At 44.9% G+C, this 21,322-nt stretch overlaps 1 protein-coding gene across 1 annotated transcript; it reads left to right on the top strand.

Annotated features, from left to right (window-relative positions):
• Positions 1–243: 243 nt before the first annotated feature.
• On the top strand, positions 244–20,358 carry CREG2 (cellular repressor of E1A stimulated genes 2). The gene is made up of 4 exons (XM_074609332.1): positions 244–687; positions 3,106–3,275; positions 15,031–15,144; positions 16,746–20,358. The coding sequence occupies exons 1-4, from the start codon at positions 274–276 to the stop codon at positions 16,891–16,893; spliced, it is 846 nt and encodes a 281-aa protein (XP_074465433.1). The 5' UTR covers positions 244–273; the 3' UTR covers positions 16,894–20,358.
• The last annotated feature ends 964 nt before the right edge of the window (positions 20,359–21,322 follow it).

Below are 21,322 nucleotides of genomic sequence, written 5' to 3'. Positions count from 1 at the left end.
CCCACGCCGCGGGCGGCTGCCCCACGGGTGTCACCGGCGGGCGCGGGCAGACCCAACACCGTGTTACCCGAGCCGCACCGGGGGGGTGGTGGGGGTGGTGGTGGTGGTGTCGCCACATGAACGCGTGACGCCCGGCCCAAGGCGGAGGGGGGCTGCTGCAAATATTTGGGACAACCGGCGGAGGGGTGTGTGTGGGGGGGGACGGGACGGGGCGTTGCGGGGCGGGCGGCGGCCGCAGGAGGGTGCTGCGGGCGCGGTGCGGTGCCGCAGAAGATGTCGGCGGGGCGGCGGCTGGCGGGGCGGCGGTGGCTGCCGGCCTGGTGGTGGTGTCTGCTGTGGGGCGGCGCGGGGGGGTACGTGGTGGTCAGCTCGGTGTCCTGGCCGCTGCCCGAGGCGGGGGCGGCGGCGGACGAACTGCACAGCTCCTCCACCGAGGACACCCTCCCCTCCTTGCTGGAGGAGGCGGGCGGCCTCTGGAAGCAGAGCTACCCGGCCTCGGCTTACCGGGAAGATGCGGCCCTGGGCTCCGGGCCGGCGGGGAGGCGGCCGGGGCAGGGGGCCGCCCCCTCCAGGATGTTCTCCTACCGACGGGAGGGCGGCGGGGCGGTGGGACGCGCCGGCACCGCCCGCTTCCTCGCCCGCTACAACACCTGGGGCTTCGTGGCTACGCGGGCCGCGCAAGGAAAGGTACGGTGTGCCCCCCCCCCCCCGCCCCCGACCCCCCTCCTCGGTGCCCACGGCCTGCCGCGGTCACGCGTGAGCCGCTAACGAGCACCGAACCCCCTTCCCCCCCCCCGCGCTGTCGCCGGGAGCGGCGTCGTGGTCCGTCCCGCCGGTGTCAGCGGGCACCAAATGCGCGGGGAAACGAGTAAAAAAACTCTTTCCTGGGGAGAGGAATCCTGTTCGGAGTACTGCAAGGGAGCCACGCTAAAAAAAAAAAAAAAAAAAACAAAACCAAACCAAACCAAACCAAACAAAACACAAACCCACAAACACACCGGAGAGGCACAGAAAAAGCAAAATCTTTAAGGCAGAAGCAGAGCGACAGCGTTGGGTTTTTTTTTTTTTGGAGACAGGCTTTTCCACCCCTCGCAGCATCGCCGAGCCCGCTCCCGGCCACTGTCCCTGTCCCTGCCCCGGGGGCTGAGCGGGGTGCGAGCCCCCCCTGACTTCCCCGGGCTCTGGCTGTCACCGGCCGGCGGGGGAGAGGCGGGAGGAGGAGGAGGGTGAAGAGGAGAGTCAGCTGGGCCACCACGAGATCTGTCCCTCCCGCAGCGGTCCAGTTACACCGGCTTAAAGGACGATTTCACCGTCAGAAGCATTAAGCAAAAATAGCTGGGCTGCGCTGGAGAATCGGGGTCATTAATTTTCCCGGCTTTAACATTTTTCCCTTTTTAAAATGAAAGGTTGGAATTAGACACAGCATCCGATACCACCCAGACAAAAGAAGAAAAAGAAAAGAAAACAAAAACAAACAAACAAACAAACAAAAACAAGAGAAAAAAGACAGTTTTAACCTTCTCTTGAAAGTATTCACAGATTAATTAACTTGCATTTTAAAAAATAGACGGAAGCACGTTAATCTTCATAAAGCTTAGCTGAGTTAGTGGCAGTTTATGTTATTGTGAAAAACAAAGTAACAGCTTAAAAAAAGATACCATTAAATAAATATCTGTGTGCACACACGAGGCCCGTAATTCTACATCAGATTGTCGGAAATCCTATTAAATCATATGATCTTAACTCTTCTGGTTTATGCTCTCGCCAGAAACCCTTGGTGGAATTATGGCTGTAATATAGCTTGCAGTTAGCTGTCTCTAGTTACAACACAGAGGTAATACAGAAAAATTGGATTTGTAATAAAATTTGGAATTGATGAGGGGGGTGTTGCTGCTCTGAATGCTGAGTTGCGCTGCCTGTGATCGCAATTCTTTTTGAGAATCCACTGTAACATTAACCAGGCATGACAGACTGAACATTTTAGGCAATGGAAACGCGGCCTGCAATATTAATAACAGCTCCTATTTTTCTTTCATTGTAACTCTTAATAATAAACAAGTATTTTTAGTTTCTAAGTTACGTAGCTTCATTAAAGCATTCCTTCTAAGGAATGCTAACAAGGACCGTTTATAAGCATTAACATTTTAAAGGCATATAAACATTAAGAATCAGCATGCAATCCAGGTAATAACATCATCCAGACTTTTCTTATTAACTATTCATATTTAATTTGATTTTGCTGTAAAGGATTTACCAGTTGCATTGAATTAATATATTGACTGATGATTTTACTATTTAACATCTAATTGACCACAAGGAAGGAAATATCTGAAGACCTGAAAAAAACAGTAATTCATTAAGTATCTGTCATTGCGATTTATAAGGGGATGAAAAGCATGGTAGGAGTATAAATCATTATGGAGAACATTAAAGTGTGTCACTGCAGGGCAAGGACATTTTTGTATGCGTTATATCCACCGTGTGTACGCCGGTCAGTGTATGGGAGAAAACTTGGCTCCCTGGTGCTCCTCCTCTGGCATGGGAGGAAGGTTTGCTCCGGCTGGCTTGGTGGCTGAGTCCCACCTGTCCCATAGCTGAGGTTCCTGCCCAGGCAGCTGAGCTGACATCCAGCTTGACTTTAAACACAACTCTGGCTCAAACGCCTTCTCCTCTCTCTTGGCAAACCAATGCCATCACATTGCAAATCAAGGACAAAAGGGGAGGCAAAATTAGTGTAAAAAGCAGGCTGAATCAAGGCTAAATTAGGCTCTGTATCCTTTTGGGTTTGAGAAAGGTTTATCAGCGCTATTGTGGAGTCAACATTGCTTGACACTGGTGGCACTGATTTTAATGCACTTAAACGTTTTTAATTTGGTGGAAGAGAAATCATGGGCAGGACGGGAAAGAAGAAATGGAGGAGAGATCTGTTTTCATAGAAGCATGATAGATCTAATGTAGAAGAAAGTCTGTCTCATGACAACAGAAAGTGGTAGACTGAGCAGCAGGGGCTTGCTGTCCTCTCTGCAAGAGCCCTTGAGGGAATTTCAAACATTGTAAACCGTCTATGTGCAAAGATGTAACCAGTTGCTTATTTGGATTTTGCAGATCCAAGGTATGCCCTATGGGAACTGTTTACTTCTTAGCGATGGTCCTGTCAATAACAGCACTGGAATCCCTTTCTTTTACGTGACACCAAAGGATAACACTGTGGCAGATCTCCTGAAGAATCCTGTGGCTTCTCTGACCCTGCCAGAGGCAGACGGAAATTTCTGCAGGTAACAGAGTTTTATCTGTCTTCTACCACCTTCAGTGAGAACAGAGTCCTCAGAACAAAATTCTGGGTCCCACCTTCAATGTCCTCCATTTATTTTTGTCTCTCACCATCAGCTACAAGATCCTCCTTAGCTTTGTTTTGCAGTAAGTTGCCCCAGTAAAGAATGGTAAAGAGAAGCAGAAGTGTCATTGACGTATATTGTAGCATCAACAGCTGCAGTGGCTTTCAGCTTGCACATTAACGTACCTAAATTTTAATGTCCTCTTGGAGGTGCCAGATAAAATCTTAGGTGTTCAAGATCCCATTGTAGGCCATGAAGATCTAGTCAATACAGTCTATATTGTTTCAAGGGCTACCCAGGTCATGACAAAGTAGACACCCTTGCTCTGCTGGCCAGCTCTGGAGGCCCTGCTGATTGCTTTGACAGGGCTGTAGTTCTCCAGGGTCTGTAAGAGCATCTCAGGCTCTCAGTTCACAAGTTATATCCTCAGGACCGTGCCACCCAGCCTAATTTCCACCTCTTCAGAGGGTACGATTGAATATGATATCGTCACAAATTTTTGTCACCTTGTATACCATAAACAGTCGGTAAACGATCCCCCACATAAAGGAAGCCGGCTCTGAGATTTTCTGATCTACAGCCAGCCCTAGGTTTGTCTCTCTAGAGATAGCAGGGATTTGACTTCTTTCTTCCTAATCTTATGTACAATGAATAACCCCAGATCGCTGAAGCCCTACGTGTGTAAAATGTATGTATGGAAATTCAAAGATGATTCAGTTTCCCCCTCCATGCTTGTCTCCTTGAAAAAGACATTATCTCTGCCATATGTTTGTTTACAGTCAAACATGTGGCAAACTTGGCTGGGTCACCCTTGTGTGAAGTGTTATTTCCAAAGGCCTCTTTACGTGACGAGGTACACGACACCAAAATTGTGTCAGACAGGACTCTCTTACCAAAGCAGATCTTAGCTGATATTCCAAGGAGAGTGAGAGAAGAACTGGTAATTGCAGGCTGCTTCAGAAAGAAACAGGACTGGAATTTTGTACCCCACCTTAAGGTCCTTTTTGAGGGAGGAGAGGTTTATTGTAAGAACTGGATCCCAGATTTCCACAGCTGGGGATTGCCTTGGGCATCATCCCCCCTCTCAAGCCCACTAGCTGAGAACAGCACGGGAAAAAGCAGCAAAATGGCAAATATGAAGCACGTTACTGTTGCACTTGTCCGTATTCGCCTCCGGAGCCTACTGTCTGTTTTCTTAAGAGTTCTACGGTGTCAAAATGAAATGTTTCTTAGGCCGAAGCAGTACAAGTGATTTCAGGCTGGCATCCCGTTCCCAAGGAATGGAAATCACAGCTTCCTCTTGCAATGTCAAACACCTGATAGGAACCTTCTATCGCAACATTTGTTAAGGTAATTCAGCTTTGAAGGCTTGAGAAGGTCAACAGAGCGGTGAAGTTAAGACCAGAATGGTTCTGCTTGTTTCTTAAAATTATTTCATTAAATATTTTGAATTAATAATTTCAAATTTAAGTAAGTGTATCTGTTATTTCTTCATGGGCTAATGGAACTTATTGCTGCTTTCTAAGCATTTTCACGCAATCAAATAGTGAGCTGAATATCTAGACCAAGTGCTTAAAAATGTGTGTTAAGCCCAATGTCCCCGAACCTACCCAATGCCCTATTTTCAGAGGCTCAAGACTCAGAGCAGCTTCCATTGATGAGAACTTCTGGTGTTGAGCACTTCTGAAAACTACACACGTGTTTTGGCACTTAAGTGTGGCCTTTCATCCCTGGCTTTAAACATCCACTCTTGAAAGGCTTTGCCTTTTATGTTTTAGCAACGTCACCGCCTGATTTACCTGTTTGGAAAGTGCCAATTCACCAACAAAAGAGAAATGCTGCATGATTTATAGAAATATGAAATTCATATACATCACAGCCCTTCAAGAGTATTTATTTGCTCTCTTTCTATTAAGTAACTATTAATTTCCAAACCAAACCACTACCCTTTTTTTTCCTGTGCCAGAATGTGCTGCTGTTTGTTTTGCAGCCAGGGCAACCTGGATTCTGCCACCCGACTCTGTGGTCCCCTCCGCAGCCTGAGAGCATGCTCTCTGGTGAGAAGAGCTCTCTGGGCACCGCCAAGGAGCTAAACCTGGTTTTCCAAGACAGCTTAGGCCAAACTAATTACCAGTTGCCACATCCCTACTCTCGCTCCCCACCACCAGTTGCATGGTGTGCCATGTCCTCCCCCTCCTGCATCAGCTCTGGACTTTGCCTGACCTTGAGTTGCAACATAAATCTGAAGAAAATTATGCCAACGATGAGAATAAGGTTTTCTCCTGGTCCTTCTTCCTTTCTTCCCATGGCCGCTGCTGCTCCTGGCCATGCAATCCCACCCCCTCCCTTCAGCTGACCATATGGTGGGACTATTTTAGCTCAGTAACCCAGCAGAAACCTCTTCCCCTTTTTTTAAAATTAGATTTCTACTGGGTTAGTAACTTGAATCGTCTCCCTGAGAGCCACAGGAGTGCAAAGGAGAGGGGAAAGGAGAAGGAGGAGGAAAATAGGACATCCCCAATTTGGCATGTAACCGTACTCTAAATATTGAGCTTACTACTGAATTGAGTACACAGATTCGGAGTCTGATCAGTGCTCCTTTCATTATTTATTTTGTTCTTGCATTCAGTTTGTTTTTCATTATTTCTGGAGTCCTCATCTGGAACAGACGTTTGTTGGCATTAGTGCAAAGAACGAGCGATACGGGGAATGAGAAGCTGGGGCATTTGTTGAGCTGCAGTTTGTGTTTTTGACCGTAGTTAGGAGAATGTGAGCAAGCTTTGGGGCTGTCTCACAGCCAGGACGCATGTGGGCACTGGGACTTTAACTTTCTTCTTTCCCTTCCTCCTGTAACCAGGGTCAGAAATGAATTTCCATTTTAAGCTGCGGGTGAAGTTCACATTTTAAACTAGCAACGTTTTAAACGGCAGCCCTGCACAGCATCCCACCGTTACCCCACAGAGAGGGAGGGCTTCTGAGGACAGGGCGACAACAAAGAAAACAACACGGGTGTCGGGGTCCCGCTGCCAGTGCGCGGGGTCGCCTGTCCCCAGCACTGCCCACAGCACTAGTCACGGCCAGATGGCCACCTCTGCCAGCCCAAGGGTAGCCCGAGCATCCCTCCGGGGTGAGCTCTACCTGCTGAGGTAGCCAGGCTGTGCCATGCAAGCAGCGCATAGCATCCTTCGTGCAGAGCTTTACGTGGTGGCTCAGGTTTTTGTGTAGCAGGTTCCTTCCCCTTCTTTACTCACACTGTATTAGAGGCAAGACCTTTTACACTGCCGGTATTAAGACAGTTTCTGTGGGGTTTCCTTTGCAAAGTGTCGTTTATAGATGGTTTTAATACCAAAAGTTCTCTCAGCCAAGGGCATCATTGTTTTGGTTTCAAAATAATTATACAAAATAGCTAAGTGAATAATGCTCTACGTGAGAAAGTTCATGTCCTTGTATGCCAGCAATGCCTTTGTAGCTCGTTTTCATGTGGAATTTTATTAGAATTTCATTATTAACCTGCTCTGAATTGTAAGAATTAAAATAAATGTGAAAGCTGGTCGATGCTCGTAGTCAATGCTCCTGGGAGTATTTGGCACTGTCCTGAAAAATGCTTCTGACCTATTGCACGCAAAAGAAATCTCTGGCCTTTAGAAAGAAAACATAGCTGACATTTCAATAGTCTTCTTGTATCTAATGAGTATCAAGTGACTTGTGTGCATGTACATCAGTGTGATATTAAATTTATTTAGTAGCGAATTTCATTTGTTTTGTTTCAGAACAGACTCGAGTTTCAAGCCCTGACAATACATATTTTCACATCTGGGGATGTGAGGAAAACAGAGTGGCCTTTTTGGTGCTCCAGCCTTAATATTTAATCAGCTGGAGAGAAAAATTGAAAAGCCTAAACTAATAAGAGAAATAAGATTAAATAATGAAAGAAAGAGAGCTGCAAGGCATCTGAATAGGCGCTAATTGCAAGACATTATAGTGTTGCAGCTACAGTCTGGATTTCTCATCCCTGACCTAGAGACTGCCATTTCCCAGAGGGAGACGGGCAGCGCTTCTCTGAGGAGGCTCTCTGATGGCCAGGCTGCAGAAAGCATTCGTTAGTAACTACACTGCGTCCTGTCTGAAGGCTGATAAATGGATAATAGAAGCAAGAAAAATTAAATGGTTCAGGGCTATAAATAGACGAAGGGGGCACGTCTATGCCACAGACAGGCTGAAAAGATTGAGTCCCATTCTTATAGCTTTCAGAGGGAGCAAGACGGAGCCCGACATTAAAGAATAGAGCAGCTATTGTTCTAAACGCATTGCCCAACACACAGGCTGCTCAGAGGATCTGCCTTTCCAAGCAAGCTCCTGGGCCTGCCTCATTACAGCTGCAGTCTGGAAAACAGGCAATTAATTTTAAATGTGTGTCGCCTCCTTGACATCAGGTTCAGCACATTCGTAGGGACCAACTGCAGCTTTCTTGGAGAAGGAGCAGTTACTCGGCTGCCGACAACTGCTTTTCACACAAGGGAAAAGGAAAGAAAAGCAGCGGTGGGGTCAGTCCATGTGTTTGTTTTCCTGTGCTATTAGTTTGGAGGATGATGTTTCAAATCCATGCTGCAGACAGTGAATGATTTTTGAGGGACCCAGGTTCCCCTCCTGGTTTATGACCTGCATCAGGGGTGGCTCCATCAGAGCCATTTTACCCACCGTGCTCATCTGCGGTTTGAGGTAGCAGATCGGCACAAGATGGCAGACATCTTCAGTGGAGATAAGCTGACTCCATAGGTTTCCTAAACTCTTAATTGAAAAGGCTGATGGGAAGCACTGAGCATCTCCTCTCCAGCAGTCCTGAATACCAGCAGGCCATGGGAATAGGAGAGTAATTTGGTGGGCTAGGGTCCCTGCTGCGTGGTTGATTGGCAGCATGCATAAACTGCTGACTTCATTCATTCCCAGTCAATCCTGAGAGATGATAAGCTTGCCATGGGTGGCAGGCACAACCTTTGAGATGTCAGTTGGCCATCCAATATATAGAATCACAGAATGATAGAGTTGTCTAGGTTGGAAGGGACCTTTAAGATCATTGAGTCCAGCCATCAACCTAACACTGCCAAACCCACCACTAAACCATGACCCTAAGCACCACGTCTACCCATCTTTTAAATACCTCCAGGGATGATGATTCCACCACTTCCCTGGGCAGCCCGTTCCAATGTTTGATAACCCTTTCAGTGAAGAAATTTTTCCTAATATCTAATCTAAACCTCCCCTGGCCCAACTTGAGGCCATAGCTACCCCTGGGTTTGTATAGAGTCACTGTGTGTTAATATGAGGATGAATAGAACAAAGAAATTTGGCACTGCATCTTCACACACAGAGAAATGACGCACACAGAAGACAAAGGCTCAATCCAGACATCCCTCAATTTCTGAGATCCACCTCCTGGTTCTGTGGCACAGACACATTTCTAGTTCTGGTATTTATATGGCCCTTTTTAGTCATATGCAAATAATTATGTCAGTTGCTGTTCCTGAAAAATCTGTATTTAAAAAATCAGGATGATACCAAATTAGAAAGTCAAATATGAAACCTACTATCATCATGACCCAATGCACACAATATAGCTCTAAATTACTATTTTTTTTCCTGTATTCTTAAATAACTAACTTCCCAAAATCCCTTTCTAGTGAAGTAGTATATATTTCTCTGACTCTGTTTACAGAAATAGTTGATGCTGTGATTCTTTTTTTTCCCCTTTGAATTGTCTATGGTTAAACTATATAAAAGTTTCCTGTCTGAATCATAGAATTCAGCTAAAGAAGTGAGTTGTTATTGTCAATGAAAACAGACAAACAGACTGACTTCACTTAACAAATTCTAATTAAAACATTTTAGGAAGGATTATCTTCTAGGAAGAGTGAAATTATTTGAGACATGAAAACAGGTATACTATGAATACAGGCTCACTTGGATGCAGAAGCGCCATTGTACCAATACTCCTCAGCTCTCAAGCCTGACTTCAGATTCAGAACAGAAGACTGCTCTTCCAAAAGCAAAAGCAAAGGTGTCTTTTAACGATCTTTGCTGCCTCTCAGACACGGCTGATAAAGAAATTCTTGTCAAAATCAGAGCAGGGTAGGGCAAAACTGCCCAGCCGTATCCAGCTGAAGGCCAGCAACAGCTTTTCAGATTATGAAATTGCTTTCAGCGGAGATTTTGTTTGACGTTTATGCCATGCAGATTAGCAGCAGTGATACATTCTTTCTGCTTCAGAGGCTCCGGTAGTTAGTGGCAAGCAAATGAAATGTACGAGGAGGATAACTTGCTTTTCAAAATTAATCACATTTATGAATCAAAATTGCAAGCACTTTACAATAATTCTCCGAGGACACAGCATTTCCTCTCTTCCTTTCTGTGGATTTTAGGGGACAAAAAGTTCTATGATGTATTATCTATACTAGAGAATAACTCTTGAGTCTTCACCTCATGCCCAATTTGGGGCTAGGCAAAGAGGAGCCCTGCACAGGGTGACAGGGTGCCTACCTCGCATCGTCCGTGGGAGGTAGCAGGGATGAGCTGTTCCGGCAGCCAGTCACCACCTCCTAATTGTATGGCTTTGCACGGCTGCTGCTGCCACCACAGGAAGGTGAGGATGTGTAGAGACAGTCATTATTGCCCTTACGCCACACACGAGCTGCATACTCTAGAGCAGACAGAAATGTAGGAAAACTGTTCTCTGGGTCTTTCTTCTCAGCTCTCTGGCTCTCCTTTTCTGCAACAGGAGAAAGCTCTTTCCCAACTTCTTTTCTCTTTCATTCTGCTCAAGAATTAGGTCTGCTCTAGGTGACCCTGCTCTGGCAGGGGGTTGGACTAGATGATCTCCAGAGCTCCCTTCCAACCCCTGCCATGCTGTGATTCTGTGTGTAAAAGCAGTGCTTTCTATCAGGGCAGGGAAAACTGCGTTCAGGGGAGATGGGGAGGATTTATGGATCCTGACAAGGAGGATGGAAGGTCCTCTCACCTCAGGGGAGTGGAGGAGAAGGACGGCAGCTTCTCTGTGGGAAAAGGAGGCTGGGGAAGAAGAAAGACGAGAAATTCCCCTCCACAGATGCCTGCTTCCTTCCCTAGTCCCTGGAGCATTACTGGAACCCTCCCACCTTCCTCCTACCGATTCCTTTGCGGGGACACCTGGCTCTCCTTCCCAAGTGCCTCCCAAACTCTGATTTTGCCTTTACTGCTGATCTGTGCCAAATCTGTTTCACCTCACTAATGGGTTGCTGAGGCTGAGAATTAAGATGATACCCCAGGGATAGTTTTGGAACCCAGGAACCAGGAGACAGAGCATCGTCAGTCAAAGCAGAGATCTCAACTGCAAAAGGGAATCCTACCAAAGTCCCAACATCATCACCTCGTGTGCCAGTATAACTGCATTAGCCTCAACTATGGGTTCATCAGATCTGGACTTGGCTAGTTGTTGTATAGGAACCTTCTAATTAAAATCCAAGAGATGGCTAGTGTAGTAAACAATTTAATGAGTAGGTGGCACTCTTAACTCTGAACCGCTCTTGAACCGTGACCCAGAAAGTGCGGAAGTGGTACGCAGTAAAAGAAGTGGGACGTGTTCATCAGCGGTGAGCTTCGTGGCATTGCATCGTTGTTGGGAAACGTGCTTCACGTGGACACAGACTTCTCCTTAAGCTCAGTAAAGCTGGCACCTCTGCAAGTGAACATGGCTCATGCGCTCAGCTCCCACGCTTGGAAGTGCCAACTGCCTGGACAAACTCTGCATACCTGGTTTGCTCACCGTAAGCAGAGGAACAGAGATAATCAATTCTTCCCTCTTCATAAATCAGATGAATAATTAAGATAACCTCTCTTGATGCACTGTGTTCTTATAAAATGCATAAACTGAATCTACTTCCATTTTAATCTGGCATCCCTCAATTTCTGCAACAAGGTGTATGTATTCTACATAAGATAAAAAAATAAATGTGTTTGCTATTGCTTGGTCTCCTTCCACAGTTCCCTGCTTTCCCTTCCCCTCAGTTCGTCTTTTGTCATAGCCTTCAGGAAACCCTCTCCAGGGAGACAGAGGACCTGATTCTGGTGAAGACAGGGTTTGAGAAGCCACCTCGGGTTTCCTGGACAGTGTGTCACCGTCTCTCCCCCTGGCTCTGCCTCCCCCTAGCCCCCAGTCAGCAGCGCACAAATGTTATATAAAGCCACTCCTCCGCACCTACTTGTTCTTGTGCCAACGAAGATAAAAGGAACCCAAGGACTGAGAGCTGAGTATGCGTTTATTTATACAAAAGGCAAGAAATGACTAGTGAAGGCATGATTAGACTTCTACAGATGTGAGGGAGGAGGTATATAGTAAATATACCTATTTATCCCTAGTATCCCTTTATTATCTTTAGTAAAAATATGAGATATATCCCTGGCTATATCCCTTTACTCCTAGGAAGCAAAGCCTGCATTTACATTAGTTGCACTGGTAACACCACTGAAAATCAAGACCTGTTCACAATGGAGTTAGAAGTCGTAGCTGTAAGTTTAGTGATTTTTGATGGTTTAAAAAGTGTAAAAGTAATCATACGTCATCAGGGAAATACTATGCCAAAAATGATGCAGAAACAGATTTACTTCACATTATGAAGGGCTCCTTTGATAAAGAAAATACTATTGCTCATGTAAGATTAGAGTACAAAGCTTCTATTCTGAAATAGAAAACCTATGGCAAGAGGCAGCGCTAAAAGCAAAGCCAACAAAGTAATAACACAGCGTACTGAACTCAAATGTATCCTTGTCCTGTTCAGCTCTTCCAAAACTTCATCTAACATAATCTCAACAAATAATTTGTTCGCCTCATTACCCAGAAAAACAAACTGGCCCTCCAGAATATTATTCCAATATGCAAAATTCAGATTGAATAACTTTTACTGGGAAGCTAGTATTATGTGTGACAATCAGTCTAACACCCTGACTCACAAGTACGTAAAGAAAAATGCAAACAGAAGAAGGAGCCAGGGGAAAAAACAGAAATAAAACCATTCCAGATATGGATGTACAGTGTGTGGGTTTTGTTGTCAGCCAAATACGTGGAGAGCAGTTTTTCCTGTAAATCGGGGAAGAGTCACATCCAACGCTAGTCCTGTCAGGCAAAAATGTCTCAGCAAAGGCAGGCAGAATTCATTGCTTAACTACAGGAACGTCAGGTATCTTGCCTACTCCAAATCAATGAGCACGCTTTTAGAATAAATATGTACTTGCACAAAAAGATCAAATAATTGTAATTTGAGAAGGTGTCAGACCAAAATCTCCCACTGCTCCTGATCACGCCCAAATCTATCACTTTGATCCGCTTTGTGAGATGCAGACATCCTTTAATAACAATCCCTTTCTAATTCCCCTCTGAAAGTAATTAACAGCATCTTACCGAGGAGCTGTGCCCGAGAAAGGCACTTGCAAATACTCCTGCTTTTCCCGGCTCTTCGGTTGTTTTACGGTACTGTTAGGCTGCGGAGGAAATGGTTTCATACACACAGTTACTAGTTTAAAGCCATCTTCTGAACCAAAATTTTGCTACTGAGAAGTCCCTTCCCTTTTGTATTTTTAAGAATCGTCAAGTTAAATATATAAACATATGTAGAGGGTGTTGATTCAGTATTAAGATTGAGCACAAAAGGTAGCAATAGATGAGGAGATCACTTCAAATGGACTTTGGGACTCTGCTGTCCGGGGCCAACAGCTGCAAGAGTGTGAATCTGCACAGCCCTGGCTGCTGGACATGAAGATCCTCGGCTGACACCCTTTGTCAGTGGGATCCAGCTCCTCTCTCTACAGCTGCATACGCTCTATTCGCCTATATTTATTCATGTTTTGGTGGGTGAGCCTCTTGCTGGACCACAGACGCTGAATGGCCACACAACACCCAAAGCCTATGTGAAAGAAATGCCAGGAGCTATGGGTGTCTCCCAGGACATGGAGCCGTTTAGGGACAGGATGCTCTCAGGCCACTGTAAGCCAGCTGGGAAAGTCCAGCATGCCGTAGGAGGTAGCATTGAGGATCTACAGCGTGCCAAGGTGACCGTGTAGACAAGTTTGTACTCTGAATACACACCGATAGAAATAAACCCAGTGCCAGGGTAGGGAATGTGGATTTTCAGTTACTCAGAACACCATTCATTTATTACTTCATAATAAAAAATAAAACGTACTAGAGAAAATCAGAGCATTATTTATTGATGTGAACAGAAAGTCTGAGCTTGATCCTTGGCAGCTGCCATTCCTCCCATGCAGAAGGCGCATTAGAAGAAAAAGAGGACGAGTGGAGTTTGTCCAGATTAAGGTTAAACTGAACACCCCCTTCGGACAACTGCAGCGCCAGACTGAACAGGATGCTGAAAAAAACATCCCAGAGATGATGTGACTGCAAATGGCTCTTTGGAGCTCAGGCTACAGACGGTGCCAAGTGCTTACCGGGCATAGCTGCGTATCAATCAGCCCCCCGTCCTTCCTCGCCTATCTCTGTTCCCGGCCCTATCTATAAAAGCAGATACTTCACCCAGTGAGCTACACAGTCTTTCATAACCATCTGCGGGGAATCTGCAGGTGTTAAATTAGCTGCAGGAGGATGCCCATATGTTTCCTGCATGCAACAGACACATATTGAGAATTATTACCAAAGAAAAAAAAAAAAGCCACTGCAGATTGCATGCAGTTAAGGCTAAAGGGCTCAAGCCAAGTTCTTTAAGTAAAATCGCACACAGATGAGATGTAATTTGCTGTGATTTGCTGCTTCAGATTAAAACACAGAGAAGAGGAAATGCGGTCCTCATTTCCTAATGTAGTTTTTTGAGCTTATGTTCTTATGTAGGGAGACAGTCCTGTGAGATGCTGAGCAGCTTCAAGCTGCTGGCAATGGGACTTGGGGCTGCTCAGCGCTTGCCAGGATCAGGCCTTTGCAATCATTTCATACAACTTTTTTTGCGACTGGTCAATTTACTTATGATTTATATCCTTGTATTGTATATGTCAGAGTCAGCAATTGCCCCGCAGCTACTAGTGGGAGTTATTTATTATTACCGTATAGAAAGAGCCAAAACGCAACAAGTACTTTCCCTGTCTGGGTCTGAAGGATGAAGGCAGTGGGAGAATACTTTTTAATAGACCTTACTTGAGTCTTTGGTGTAAAGCAGTTGAAAAATGGGTAAAAATGAACAAGGATTGAGTTTCTAGGATAGGCACAAGGTAAAGACCTTACGTTTTACACACAAATACATGTACGCGTACTTATTTTGTAGGTATAGGCACAGACTAACCATCTCACTATTTCTCTTCAAAATCCTGAATTAAGGTCTGTATATATGTTTGGGAAAACTGCCATTTTCACATTTTTTACAGTCTAAAATATATCTATATATTTTATATATATTATATATTTATATATATATAATATTTATATATATTATATAAAAACATAATTTAAGAGCATAAATTAAGATTAGGCAAATCTCTACAGCAGAGATCCGTTTCAGGTGAGTATTCCTTCAAGAGCCCAAATGTTATTGCTGGGTGTAGAAAAGACCTGCAAGCCTTGACAAAACATTCCAACTTTTTATATGCAAGCAGGAATTCATATTTCTCCAAAGCTCTTAACAAAGAAAGCAAGCTATTACACATGAGCATTTTTCTCTGTGCACAGAAAAAATGTAATTGATCCGGAGGATCTGAGGTGCGCCAGGCTGACTCTCACGGGACAGATGGTCACGGTGCCTCCGGAGGAAGTGGAATTTGCCAAGCAAGCAATGTTTTCCAGGTCCGTATGTAACAGGCACGTCGTAGGGTGCAACCCCGCAGGTTTGAGACAAATATGTGGCCGTTTGGTATGGAAAATCTGAGCAGTAACAAGCCTGATCTTTACTTTGGAGCCACGGAGCTCCTGTGTGGCGCGGAACAACAGGCAGAGCGGTGCGACCTCCTTTTTAACTCTTGAGGTAATGAAATATGGAAGTGCAATTAGTCAGTGTTGGACTCTGGTAAGGCACGTGGCTTATACTGTGAGGGTTATGAAAATATTTCACCTGGCTCGAGGAGAGAGTCCATAAATCCAGGGTGTATTTGTTGCCTTTAATGATTCTTCCCCCCACCCCCCTTAGGACAGGTAGTGCTCCTCAGCCACAGCCCCCCACTCAGAGCAGAGCTCTGCTGCCTTTGGGTTTACACCTGTCTGCAGGGTAGAGCTTACGGGTTTTATTACCTCTCCTGACGTTACCAGGACAACTGTTTCCAACGCCGTAATCCTTACAGGACAGTCTCCTTTGAACATAGGTGAGCACAACCCTGACACACACACACCCACATACACCCAGGGTGTGCCCCCATGCCCTCCAGTGGGTCTTCAGAATCACAGGCGTGAAAAGCCCAAACATCACTTAGCTGGGTCAGGCACCTCCCACGCAGGCTGCCAGGGACGGTCCTCCAGGCGCACCCTGCCTGGTAAATCAAATACTACTGGGAAACTGGGATGAACTGGGATCCAGACCAGACTGGAGGCGGTATTCTCTCTGGCCTGCTGGAAGGGGTTAGGGTGGGACTCTGTCAGCGGGTGTCCCATCAGTAGCAAAAATGAGACCAGGGATAGACGGGGGCACACAAGCCTTTTTTACAGACTTTGCAGAAATCAGACTCCTACACGAGCCAGAGTCTACCAGCGCCTCGGCAGCAGATGCTCCACTGTCAGGGAGCAAAAGCCAGATTTTTTTGTGAGGACACAGTGAGGGCTGCCGGGGCTCAACCCATCCAACGCCGGCAGCAGCTGGAGCCGCTTCCCAACGCCACAGTCGTGGGTGCTCAAAGGGACAACTCAGAAAACGGTGGGAAACTCCAGCTCAACCTAGAGGTTGCCAAACCCACCACCTCCTCTGCAGGGTCTGCCCCGACTTGCTCCGCTTCCCCCCGCGCTCCTGTGAAGTCTGCAGCTCGAGCTGCTGTGTCCCTGCGCTCCCTGCACCGCTGCCGAGCATCCCACGGCATCCTCTGCAGATGCGCTCGCTGGGGCTTGGGGACCAGAGGTCTGCACCCGGTACTGCTGGCTGCTCCCTGACACCCGTCCAGAGAATCTCCTCTGGATTTTTTTCACTTGGAGACCAAACAACGTCTGCCTTTAGAGATGGGGTTCTGCAACGGGGGAAGGCGGTGTTCGCCGGCTGCCTTCATTGGAGCTCTCACCAGACTGGGGCGTGGAAGATCACAAAACTTACTGGAAGGGAGGGCAAAAAAGATGAATGGTGGTGTTTCTTAGATCTCAGGTTTTCACCCTGGCTGAGCACGCTTGGCTGAGGAAAAAAAAAGCAGACTACGCATATGCTTTGGCACATCTGTTAAATTTATTTTTTTTTCTTTTCTTTGTCCTTCCAGGCACCCGGTGGTAAGAAAGTGGCCTCGCAGCTATGAGTGGTTCTTCATGAAAATGAACATTGAGCACATCTGGCTTCAAAGCTGGTACGGAGAAGTTTCTGCCATTGCAGTAGAAGAGTATTTAAAAGCAGTTCCAAGCAAAGGATGATTGAATGGGCTTTGAGATAGAGATTTTCTGAGTTTCCTTTCCAAACGCTTTTAAAATTTCATGCTGGATGGTTACTTTACAGTGGGTTGGGTTTTTTCCCCCAAAAGGCTTCAAAATAGCCCTGTCTTACAGGGAGCGGAGTGAAAATAAACCAACGCAGACTTTCAAATTATAAAGGAGAGGTGGATACGAGCCCTACCCTGCAATGTACAAACGTGTCATTTCAAACAAGCAATGCATCATTTTGAACGCTGCTTAAAAATGCTTTGTATCTGTTTGTTTTGACTTTTATTGCTGTGCACCCACAGGGAAACTACAGTATGTGCTAAACATAATGTTCTGATTTACAGAAAAAGCAAATTGCCTATTCAGAACCCTGTATGTATTGTGGAGATATTACTGCTGCTTAGTCTCTCTTGGTTTGTAAGTACTCTAAGATAAACTTAATAGCTGCAACTTTAGATATTTAAGTTTTAAAAAAAATATTTTGCTAAAGCTGTCCTCATTTGCTAAATTATATTTTCTATGTGTGTTTTTCCCTAATTATCTAATTTGATATTTCACTTGGGAATTGAGCAGAAATTATCCCTTTTAGTAGAAAAAAATGCAAGCAGCTCAAACAACACGCCTCCAGAACAACTTGTCTCTTACTAACACAAAGCTGGTTAAACGCGTTAAGGGCCCAAACCAAATCAGCCCCACAAGGATTATCCCAATGCAAGTATAAACATTCTCATAAGAAGAATTTGAGTAAATGTTCTTGGCTAGCTTATTCTTGTTATGGGACAGGAAAAGTATTTTTAATAGCCTGTAGTCCCTATTTTTTTGCGTCCTTTCTCCAGCCACCGCTTTATTTTTAACTCGTTTGTGCAACTGATTTTTGTAAACCGCCACTAACTCATCTGGGGGTGGAGCCAGTCCCTTAACTCTGTTTCCTCATCAAGTTTTAAAGGGCCTGTTCATGCATTTATTTTTTAAAGAAGCCTAAAGATAGGTAGATATTTCAGGCCGTGAAAAACTCCTTTTCCTAGCGTGGAAAGTGCAAACTTTGTTGCAGACAGATTATGGCACCTCATGTGATAATACCGAAAGAGTTCAAAGGTATTTTATTCCCCTTCAGCCCTTTCTCTAGGTGTCCTGCTAAATTTATTTTGCAGTTCCTAGGGGTATCGGAGTAAGACAGGTCCCATGGCTAACCTGCCAAGTCAGTACACAGTTTTCAAATTATACGGCTGTTCTCTCTGTTGCACTAAGAAAGAGACAGGTTGAGATGGGGTTTCTGTGCCTGTGGGGCACAGGTGCCTCCAGCATGCCTGGGAGAGCACCTGAGCTCTGGAAACCGGCCCGAGCCTGGGTCCCGGGCGAGCGACCTGAGCTTATACAGGTTAATCCCCGGGCAGAGCTCAGAGGCAGCTGCCTCAGCTCTGACAGCTGGAAGCCAATTAAGTGCAGCCGAGCTTATTTTGGTTCAGGCATGGAGAGAGGGAGTCATTCCTGCAGCGGAGCTGGGCACCATGCTGGTTTAACTACCAGGGGCCGCTTAGCCCTTCAAGTCTCCGGGCGTCACTACCATTCCTGATATTCCATAAGAAACGATAATAAATGCGGGGGAAAAACTTAGTTTAGACACTTACAAGTATTTTTTTTTTCTTGTCTCATTGACAGAGACTCTGTTAGCAGTGCAGATCTTTTGCAGAGGTAATTACGCAAAAGGAGGGAGCGTCCTGCCTGAATCCATTTCCTTTTTTTTTTTCCCTTGGCAAATGAGCAGCATTTTCCCATTTGAGTTTGCACCCAAATCTCGCCCTGTGTAGTACTGAAGCAAAACGGCCCATCCTGTACAGATTTGTAGAATACCATTAAGTGAAATCCTCCTCGATTCATATAATTTTGCCGTGGAGATCTTTGTCCGCTATGGATTTGATAGTTTGCCCATTAGGATTAATGGGACTGTTAAAACTGAGTTCAACAGGCAGAGCACTAGACCCTGTAAGGGAATCTCCACAGGTCTAACGTTTCTCTGCAAGTTTAATTACATGCTCCATTATCCCAGTTCACTACTATTCCCGGAGAAACCTGAACTGCCTATTCTCTCCCCCACCCCACAACACACACACACACAGATTAAGCAAATCCAGTGTACAAGCTTAATGTTTAAACAAGCTGAGGAAGAGAAGAAGAAATTTAGAAACGCTGCTGTTACTATGGTCTCAATTTCACTCACATCCTCAGACAGCCTGGTAACAGTGACATGGTCCTATGTCCTAGCGCTTAAGTTATGAACACCCTTGCCTTAAAGCAGTAAGGGATTGTATCAACAACGCTCAGTAGAGCTTGAACTCTTTAAGAAGTTAGTGTGCACTAAGAAAGGTTTGGAATTTACAATACCCTGCTTGCTACCGGCTGTCTCCCTGCGCACCTAGATTAATTGGAGTAGCTTCTGTATTGTAAATTGACACATTCATCAAGAAGCTTTTCTATAGGGACCTGCCGGGAGGCTCTTGACAGAACCTCAAAACATGAAATGGCGAGGGCACGTAAAGTGACAAAAGGGGCTTCATGAAGAAACGCCGTCTTAAATCACCTGTTCTTATTTCATGCTTCCTTCTCCCAAGGAATAGCTACAATAAATGTCCATGAAAGTCTGTAGAAATTCATCAAAAATATGACCCGCGGGTTTTGAATGGAATTTTCTGGAGAAAAAAAAGGGGAGGAGGTGGTAGTTTGCTTAACTGGGCTTTACACTATTAATTATGTACTACTTCTGATTTTTCTTGAAACTGACAAATGGCTCAAGTGATATTGTTCATCATGTGGTAAGTGATGTTTGTTAAAGCTTTTTACCCAAAGAGTGTTATTGAGATATAATAAAATCATAGTTCCTTGAGACTGTAAAGGGTCCGATCTTGCTTCAGTTCAAGTCAATAGCAAAAATCCTATTTATTTGTTGTGCTTGAATTATTAAAACAAATAAGCGTTTTTGTAAAAGGACTTAATAAGCCCTTATGAATTTATTAAGCATTTCCACTAGCTGAGGTGCAATTTATTTCCATGTGTTCTGCATTTTAGTTATTTCTGCAGCTTCCCCGAAAAAGCTTGTTGTGCAACGTGTATCATTTAAAACTTTTAACTGTGGTTTTGCAATATTTAAGAGACACATTTAGTCAAGTCTGTATACTTGCTGAAAAAAAGGAAGACAAAGTTCTAAACTTGGGTTTTCTGATTTGTGCAAGAGTAATGCATGTACAGGATTTAAGCACAGCTAGTTTGAACTGCTGTTATTTAACCAAAGAATGCTCCGTTTCTGATGAAATTTTCATCACTTTGGTGGATGAAATGCAACCTGTCTTGTTTCTGGATGTGTATTGCAAATTGCAATGTATTTTGATTTCTAAAGATACTGAATATTGTTAACAAAATGCCTATCGAGAAGAAATGCAAATAAAACAAATTTCAAAGTGGAAACTGCAGTTAGAATATTCTTGAGTGTGCGGTACAGCATTAGCCAAAGTGAGTGACCTTTTCCTGACAGCCATTAGAATTTCTGTCTGATCTGAATATCTGCTTTTTGCTTTTTTTTTTTCCCCGCTTGCCTGAACCAAGCTAATTTGTCTCAAAATCTTCCTGGGAATTGAGACTCAGATCTGCCGTGGTACAGCCTGGCTTTTCTCTGGGGAGAAAAGTCTAGCCAAGCACCTTTTTATCTTTCCTTCGTCTTCTCATTACTGTCAGATTTTCTTTCACCGTGGTGGTGAAATGTCACTCTTAACAACGTTTGCTCTTCTTTTCTGCACGTGGGGACTGAGCACTCACCTCTCAGGTGTGCATTAATGGTGTTTCGGAAGTTTCCTCAGTGTTATTTCTTCCCTTGCTAGCCTTGCTCTTACAAGTTCTTGTTACAGCTTGTTGGCCGCTGTCTGCTTTCCTCTGGCACGTTTTCTTAAGCCAAGGCTGACAATTTACCTTCTCATCTTGCTTTCCCGCACGGTCTCCTTTCAACAAAATTCAAGCTCTCCCACTAAAATTCCCGCTCCATATCCGATAAAGGTTATAGGAAACAGCCTGCGTTTCCTATTTACGCCTTACGGTCTTTGTCTTGCCACTGGTTGGACTGCATTGGCTGTGAGGACCGTGACAACAGTTTCCTAACCTGTACAAATCACAGTCAGCATCGGTTTCCTATTTCCAGTGACTCCATATTCTTTAAAGAACATTTCCTGCAGCTGTTCTTTTCCTTTGTACTGACTCTTTTTACTTTTATACTGTTTCCGGAGTGATGTCTGTTCTGATTACACTAAGTGTCTTTCACTTTTTTTTACCAAAAAAATTCTCATTTGAACAGCAGTTTTGGACTCACTAAAGTACTGTCACTTTTCTTGATCTGCTTTTTGCCAAACACTGTATCCGTGCTCCTTCCGAATTGCCTGTC

This window comes from Larus michahellis, chromosome 1 (assembly GCF_964199755.1).
Source record: "Larus michahellis chromosome 1, bLarMic1.1, whole genome shotgun sequence".
Lineage (NCBI taxonomy): Eukaryota > Metazoa > Chordata > Aves > Charadriiformes > Laridae > Larus > Larus michahellis.
The sequence above is the reverse complement of the archived record's forward strand: the minus strand, read 5'-3'. Positions and strand labels throughout refer to the sequence as shown.

Coding starts and splice junctions, on each gene's coding strand:
- CREG2 (XM_074609332.1), top strand. CDS start 274: ATGTCGGCGGGGCGGCGGCTGGCGGGGCGGCGGTGGCTGCCGGCCTGG. Junction 3,276..15,030: donor GCAGACGGAAATTTCTGCAG/GTAACAGAGTTT, acceptor CTCTGTGCACAG/AAAAAATGTAATTGATCCGG. Junction 15,145..16,745: donor AAGCAAGCAATGTTTTCCAG/GTCCGTATGTAA, acceptor TTGTCCTTCCAG/GCACCCGGTGGTAAGAAAGT.